Genomic DNA, 8,456 nt, shown 5'->3' with positions numbered 1-8,456 from the left:
AAAAAAAAAAAAAAAGAAAGAAAGAAAAAAGAAAAAAACACTCTCATTCATAAGAGAAATTGAAGTCAAAATTACCCTGATGTCATTTCTCTTAATAGGCAAAGACTCACATTTGCCAACATAATCATTGGTAAGACTACAGAAAAACAGATACTCTCTTACACTGAATAGAGGAAATGCAAAATGATATGACACTCCTGTGGAAGACCATTCTTTTAAGTCAAAATCCCTTTCCTCCAGACTCTTCCCAAAATGGGAAGCAATGAAATAATATTCTTTCCTTTTTTTTTGAGGCAGACTCTTGCTCTGTCGCCCAAGCTGGAGTGTAGTGGCACGATATGGGCTCACCGCAAGCTCCGCCTACCAGGTTCACGCCATTCTCCTGACTCAGCTTCGCGAGTAGCTGGGACTACAGGCGCCCGCCACCTCGCCTGGCTAATTTTTTGTATTTTTAGTAGAGACAGGGTTCCACTGTGTTAGCCAGGATGGCCTTGATCTCCTGACCTCATGATCCTCCTGCCTCGGCCTCCCAAAGTGCTGGGATTACTGGTGTGAGCCACTGCACCCGGTCACAGTGAAGTAATATTCTAAAGGAGAATGATTTAAACTGACCTTAACTCACTATAAAATACTCTCTCTGTACAGAAATGTTCATTCTTTTTAATTCCACAATACTCAAATCCTATTCTCCCATATAATATACATAGTTGGTAGCTAAATAACATTTTACCATTATGTAATAGAGATCTGAATGGCAAGGCAGTATACAACAGATTTAATTACTTTTCATTGAGGGTGCATCTTCTGTCGGTAGGGTGCCCATTGTATGACTTTAGATTCTCTGTGAGCTCTGTGTATAACCTGTCAGCCATTGGAAGAGGGATGCCATCCCACACCATGATGAGCACCACCATCACAGCAGTTGGACAGTGGTGGCCTGTACGCTGCCGGACCAAGCAAAGAACTTTTTCTTCATCACTGCTTCTTCTTAAAACCTGAAAAAACAGAATACATTCATCTATGGAAGACAAGTATGCCAAATTTGAATGCAATGGATATTCCTTTTGACGTTCTACATGATTATATTTTAGTTTATTTACTTAATTTATACAATTTGTTCTACAGATGGGGTCTAACTATGTTACCCAGAATGGTCTCAAACTCCTAGCTTCAAGCAATCCTCCTTCCTTGGCCTCCCAAAGGTCTGGGATTACAGACATGTGCCTCCATGCCCGGCCATATTTTAGTTTTTTTAAAGTTACTGCTTCTCAAGGGATAAAAGCCTATAGGACTTTCCACTGCCTCAACAGTTCCCTCTCCACGAGACTCATCACAAGAGTACCTGAGCCTATATGACTAACAAACAACAGGCAGAACAAAAATCTGTGATATGTGGTTATTATTATTTGTAGAAGTAGTACAAGGCAGTCTGTGTTTTATTTCACTGCTGTTCTAGTTTGCACAGCAGACAAGAGAGGGCTCGGTAGAAAACTTAACTGCACTGAAATTCCATGAATGTCACAAAGGAACAAATGTGGATGATCGAAAAAACCATCTAATGTAATTAGATGGAAATAACCAAGAACTCTCAACATTAAAAATAAAGTTGACAACTGAATTTTGGCCATCTGAGGAATGTCACAGATTTTCCTTTGGGTGACTCATTTTACTATCAAGAATTAATACACACAAAGAAATGCCTCTGTGATTTCTGTGATTTTTACATGCTATTGGAAGGATGCATTATATGCTTTTAATTCATAAGACTAATGTGGTCTAGTTGACTTGGTGAATGCAAAATAGAAAAATTAATTGTAAATTTTTATTTATTTATTTAATATTGCATCCAATTATTGGGATGTTAAAAAGGCTTCAGCAGTATTTAAAATTTGCTTAGTGGTCCGAGTGTTAACTACAAAAACAAAACAAAACAAAACAAAAAGTCTATACAAATGTTGTCACCACATAAAACCATCCAACCATTTAAAACTGCCTCCATGGCCGGGCGCGGTGGCTCAAGCCTGTAATCCCAGCACTTTGGGAGGCCGAGACGGGTGGATCACGAGGTCAGGAGATCGAGACCATCCTGAGCTACACGGTGAAACCCCGTCTCTACTCAAAAATACAAAAAACTAGCCGGGCGAGATGGTGGGCGCCTGTAGTCCCAGCTACTCGGGAGGCTGAGGCAGGAGAATGGCGTAAAACCCGGGAGGCGGAGCTTGCAGTGAGCCGAGATCGCGCCACTGCACTCCAGCCTGGGCGACAGAGCTAGACTCCGTCTCCAAAAAAAAAAAAAAAAAAAAACTGCCTCCATGTATCAAAAATTTACAAAGTGCAGAGATTGACCACATTAATCAGCACATAACCAGGACATGATGAAAATGCCCATCCATGTGACCAGAATAGAGCAACCAATAGCATAATTTTTTGTTGCTATAATAATATTACAAAACTTCAGATGAAACTTCTTAAGAAGTTAGTTACCCAATATCACTTTCTTCTGTCACTCCAGATGGTTAACAATCATTGCTACCAAGTCATTCCTTGAGTAGAGTTGGCTTTAGGACCTTCCCCCTAGACACAATTATTTACATTAAATTTTTTTTCTGTATTTATATGTCCTCTTACAGCCAAATAATAACACACTGCTTGCAAATAATCTCAAATACAAAATTATACATATTGTATCAAAATTATATTGGTTAATATTCAAGTTGTCAAAATTAACAACAAATTTATATTAATAAAATTTTTGTACGAGAAATGCTAAAAAGCTTTTTACTGATGATATTTGTGCCTTTTCTGGATATTCCAAATTTCCATCAGTGTACAATAGAAAATTAAGCACAATGGTTAGGAGTCTTTAAATTCAAATCTGAGTTCAATAAACTGTTTAAATATTAAATCTGTCTGGGCCGGGCGCGGTGGCTCAAGCCTGTAATCCCAGCACTTTGGGAGGCCGAGACGGGTGGATCACGAGGTCAGGAGATCGAGACCATCCTGGCTAACCTGGTGAAACCCTGTCTCTACTAAAAAATACAAAAAATTAGCCGGGCGAGGTGGCAGGCGCCTGTAGTCCCAGCTACTCGGGAGGCTGAGTGCAGTGAACTGAGATCCAGCCACTGCACTCCAGCCTGAATGACAGAGCAAGATTCCATCCCAAAAAAAAAAAAAAAATTAAATCTGTAAGACCTCTGGAAACTAAAAATATTATTAAAATAAACAAAGGACTAACTATATGCAGAGGAGTATAAATTCATGGAATAGACATTATTATAATTATGTCAATTTTCCCAAAATTGATCTCTAGATTCAATGCAATCCCAATCAAAACCCTATCAGAGGTGTGTGTGTGTGTAAACTGACCAATTGTTCCAACGTTTATGGAAGAAAACGAATCTTGACCCCTACCTCACACTGATCAACTTGAATATAATGTATATCTAAACACAAAAAATAAAGCAATGAAGAATTTTAGAAGAAAACATAGTCATGACCTACGAGTGGGCAAAGCATTTTAAAATGGCTTAACAAATCTGCTAATTGAAAAGATAAAAAAGGCTGGGTGACACAGCTCACACTTGCAATGCCAAGATTTTGGAAGGTAGAAGTGAGAGTATTGCTTGAGGCCAAGAGTTCGAGGCCAGCCTGGGCAACATACTGAGACCCAGTCTGCATAAAAAATAAAATAAAGCGGGCATAGTGGCATGTACCTGTAGTCCCAGCTACTTGGAAGGCTGAGGTGGGAGGATCCCTTGAACATGGGAAGCCAAGATTTCAGTGAGCCCAGATGTCACCACTGCACTCCAGCATGGGCGACAGAAACTCTGTTCCCCCCCGCAAAAAATATACTAAAAAAATAAAGAAGGCAAGCAGGAGGATCACTTGAGATGGAGAGTTCAAGGCTATCATCATGAACTTCAGCCTAGGCAACAGAGTAAAAAAAAAAAAGCAGGCCAGGCGCAGTAGCATGTAATCCCAGCACTTTGGGAGGTGGTTGGATCACTTGAGGTCGGGAATTTGAGACCAGCTTGGGCAACATGGTGAGACCTTGTCTCTTCAAAAAATACAAAAATGAGCCGGTTGTGGACACCTGCCTGCAGTCCCAGCTACTTGGGAGGCTGAGGCGGGAGGATCCCTTGAATCCGGGAAGCCAAGGTTGCATTAAGTCCAAATCTCGCCACTGCACTCCAGCATGGGTGACAGAAACTGCCTCAAAAAATAAATAAATAAATAAAATAAAAAAAACAAAGAAGGCAAGCAAAAGGGCAGGAGGAAATATTTACATTATATATACTTCACATAATATATATATACACATTATATATATTTACATTGTATACATTTGGCATATATGATATAACATACACAGAGAATTGCTCCCATAGAAAATTGGCAGAAAAAAATTGAATAGGCACTTCATAATAGAGAATACGGAAATAGATGATGAGCATATGAATATATGCCCAACAATATTCGTCACCTAGCAAAGTAAAACACAGTAAAAAGGAGCTACCCAGGACAGCACCGTGGCTCATGCCTTTAGCACTTTGGGAGGTGGAGGTTGCTGCGAGCCAAGATTGCACCACTGCACTCCAGCCTGCACGACCGGAGCAAGACTCCATCTCAAAAAAAAGAAAAAAAGAAAAAAAAAAAGGAGGTACCTATGTTGGTGGAAAGAAGAAAGTGTTGTTATGAAGATACTATTAAATTTCCAAGAGGCAACTGTAGCTAAGATTATTCTTGAATACTCAATGCTTGGGACAGAAGCAGCTCAAAGCCCCATAGAGATTTTTGTTATAGCAGGCAAATTTGGCTTAACACTGAAGGTATACACATTCTAGTTCTGTTTGTACAAAAATATACTATCTATTCCTAATGTCAGTGAATACTTTGGTGACATTTAATTATTTTTCTACTATATTCACTAACTTCTTGCTGGTATACAGACTTCATAATTGTTCTACAGTCCTATTTGAAACAGACAATATGATATATGACTGGTATTAAAATAATAGGACACAATTATTATAGCTATAATAGTCTTTCTAGAATATTTTTCAAAAGAATCACAGAAAAATCTACTTGATTTTTAAAGAGTAAAACAAGTAGATCCCTATATACTGAAGATACAGTAGCTTTACTACATACCAGGAATAACCAGATAGAAGTTTGGTTTAAAGGCTGATATCTCAGTAAGGTTGTTAAAAAAACAGAAAGATGCCAAAAACATAAGAATAAAACTATAAAAAATATAAAGAGAAGGTTATAAAAGAAAGTTCACTTGGAAGAACATGACAGTGTTCCTAAATGAGAAAGCCAAACCTAAATGTCTAGCCACAAATCTCTCCTGCAATCTATTCAAATTTAGCATGTTTCTAAGGTTCATATGGAAGGGTAAATGCGCATCATGTCAGGAAAATTTGTTTTTAAAGAATTAGAGGGTATAAGTGCAGTTTTTTAACATGGATATATTGGGCAGTGGTGAAGTCTGGGCTTTTAGTATACTCACTTCCAAAATAGTGAACATTGTACCCAATAGGTAATTCTCCAACCCTCAAGAGAAACATTTTCTAAACAAATAAGGGAATTGCTTTTCTAAATTGAAGTTTGTTCTTTTAAAATTGTTCTTTTTCTGTTTTCTTTTCTTTTTCTTTTGGAGGCAGTGTCTTACTATGTCACGGTGGCTGGAGTGCAGTGGCTTCATCATGGCTCACTGTATGCAGCCTTTAACATCATTTAAAAGCTCTCCGGGCTCATTTGATCCTCCCGGCTAACCCTCCCAAGTAGCTAGAACTACAGGCACTTGCCACTGTCCTTGGCTACTTTTTTGCATTTTTTGTAGGGAGGAGGTCTGGCTATGTTGCCCAGGTTTGTCTCAAACTCCAGGGCTCAAGTGATCTGCACATTTCAGCCTCCCAAAGTGCTGGGATTACAAGTGTGAGGCCCCACGCCCAGCCATGATAAAGCCAGCCATGGTCTATTATATATATACATATTATACATATGTGGTCTATTATACATATTTACAAAAGTATAATAGAAGATAACCTAAAAAAAAGGTTATGAAGAGTGAATTCATGGAAGAAATAAAAATTAATAATAAGTAAAGACACCTACCTTTGCTAGTTACAATGCAAATTGAATCATGATGTCAAGTTTCACCTTAGGTGTACAATGACAAAAATTATCACTCTTAGCTTAGTATTTTGTTTCTATTTTTTTAACTATTAACAACAGGCCAGGTATGGTGGCTCATGCCTGTAATCTCAGTAATTTGGGAAGTCAAGGCAGGTGGATCACTTAAGGTTAGGAGTTCGAGACTGGCCTGGCCAACATGCTGAAACCCTGCCTCTACTAAAAATACAAAAATTAGGGCAGGGCACAGTGGTTCAAGCCGTAATCCCAGCAATTTGTGAGGCCAGGGCAGGCAGACCAGCTAAGGTCAGGAGTTTGAGATCAGCTTGGTCAACATGGTGAAATCCTGTCTCTACTAAAAATACAAAAGTTAGGCAAGTGTGGTGGTACAACCTATAGTTCCAGCTACTGCGGAGGCTGACGTATGAAAATCGCTTGAACCACAGAGGTTGCAGTGAGCTGAAATTGTGCTGCTGCACTCCAGCCTGAGAGACAACAGTGAAACTCCGTTGCAAAAAAAAGAAAAAAAAAAGAAAATAATTTTTTTAAATTAAAAAACCCACAATACTTGTTTTTTGTTTTTTGTTTTTTTAAACAAAGGAAAGAAAAGAAAAAGTTCTAGCTGGGCATAGTGGCTCATGCCTGTAACCCCAACACAGGAGGCTGCGGTAGGAGGATTTCTTGAGCCTAGGAGTTAAAGGCCAGCCTGGGCAATGAAATGAGACCCCGTCTCTAAAAAAAAACACAGAAAACTAGCTGGCGTGGTGGTGAGTGCCTATGGTTTCAGCTCCCTGGGAGGCTGAGGAAGGAGGATTGCTTGAGCCGGGGTCGAGGCTGCAGTGAGTTGCGCCACTGTACTTTAGCCTGGGTGACAGAGCAAGACCCTGTCTCAAAAACCAGAAAATTTTCACAGCCTAACAGTTACTTTGAGTATACCCAAACTGCTAAAAATTACAATCTCTAAGCACAGGCTAAAATTGTAAGGGCTTTTAAAATCTGAAATATATCTATAATGTGTGTATATAATTTTTAAATTTGCTGGGCACGGTGACTCAAGCCTGTAATCCCAGCACTTTGGGAGGCCGAGACGGGCAGATCACAAGGTCAGGAGATCAAGACCATCCTGGCTAATACGCTGAAACCCCGTCTCTACTAAAAATACAAAAAATGAGCCGGATGAGGTGGTGGGCACCTGTAGTCCTAGCTACTCGGGAGGCTGAGGCAGGAGAAGGGCGTAAACCCGGGAGGCAGAGCTTGCAATGAGCTGAGATCCAGCCACTGCACTCCAACCTGGGCGACAGAGCAAGACTGTCTCAAAAAAAAAAAAATTTAAATTTAAAAACTAATATTAGAAGGAACAAGATTACACAATTTAAAAAAATTTTAAGGTTTAAACAGTAAAAAAAGGCTGGCATGGTGGCACACACATGTAATCCCAGCACTTTGGGAGGCCGAGGCGGGTGTATCACCTGAGGTCAGGAGTTCAAGACCAGCATGGCCAACGTGGTGAAACCCCAACTCTACTAAAAATACAAAGAAAATTAGTCGGGGTTGGTGGTGGGTACCTGTAATCCCAGCTACTTGGGAGGCTGAGACAGGAGAATTCCTTGAACCTGGGAGCCAGAGGTTTCAATGAGCTGAGATTGCATCATTGCACTCTAGCCTGGGCAACAAGAGTGAAACTCTGTCTCAAAAAAGTAATAATAATTTTTTTTTTTTTGAGATGGAGTCTTGCTCTGTCGCCCAGGCTGGAGTGCAGTGGCCGGATCTCAGCTCAGCTCACTGCAAGCTCCGCCTCCCGGGTTTACGCCATTCTCCTGCCTCAGTCTCCCGAGTAGCTGGGACTATAGGCGCCCGCCACCTCGCCCGGCTAGTTTTTTGTATTTTTTAGTAGAGACGGGGTTTCACCGTGTTAGCCAGGATGGTCTCGATCTCCTGACCTCGTGATCCGCCCGTCTCGGCCTCCCAAAGTGCTGGGATTACAGGCTTGAGCCACCGCGCCCGGCAATAATAATTTTTTAAAAAGTAAAAAGAAAAAAAAAACTGGCCAGGCACACCTGTAATCCTAGCTACTTAGGAGGCTGAGACAGGAGAATTGTTTGAAACCAGGAGACGGTGGTTGCAGTAAGCCCAGATTGTGCCATTGCACTCCAGCCTGGGCAACAAGAGTGAAATTCCGTCTCAAAAAAAAAAAGTGCCGGGCGCGGTGGCTCAAGCCTGTAATCCCAGCACTTTGGGAGGACGAGACTGGCGGATCACGAGGTCAGGAGATCGAGACCATCCTGGCGAACACGGTGAAACCCCGTCTCTACTAAAAA

General features: G+C 40.7%; 1 protein-coding gene across 1 annotated transcript in view; it reads right to left on the bottom strand.

Annotated features, from left to right (window-relative positions):
- Positions 1-8,456, bottom strand: part of TET1 (tet methylcytosine dioxygenase 1) — a 151,875-nt gene that overhangs the window by 23,375 nt on the left and 120,044 nt on the right. Inside the window, exon 7 of the mRNA XM_011927032.1 lies at positions 784-995. Coding sequence (XP_011782422.1) covers positions 784-995 — 212 coding nt within the window. The remainder of the gene's footprint in view (positions 1-783; positions 996-8,456) is intronic.

The sequence above is a fragment of the Colobus angolensis genome, unplaced genomic scaffold (genome assembly GCF_000951035.1).
Source record: "Colobus angolensis palliatus isolate OR3802 unplaced genomic scaffold, Cang.pa_1.0 Scaffold12, whole genome shotgun sequence".
NCBI classification, from domain to species: Eukaryota; Metazoa; Chordata; class Mammalia; order Primates; family Cercopithecidae; genus Colobus; species Colobus angolensis.
This window is presented reverse-complemented; position numbering and strand designations above follow the sequence as displayed.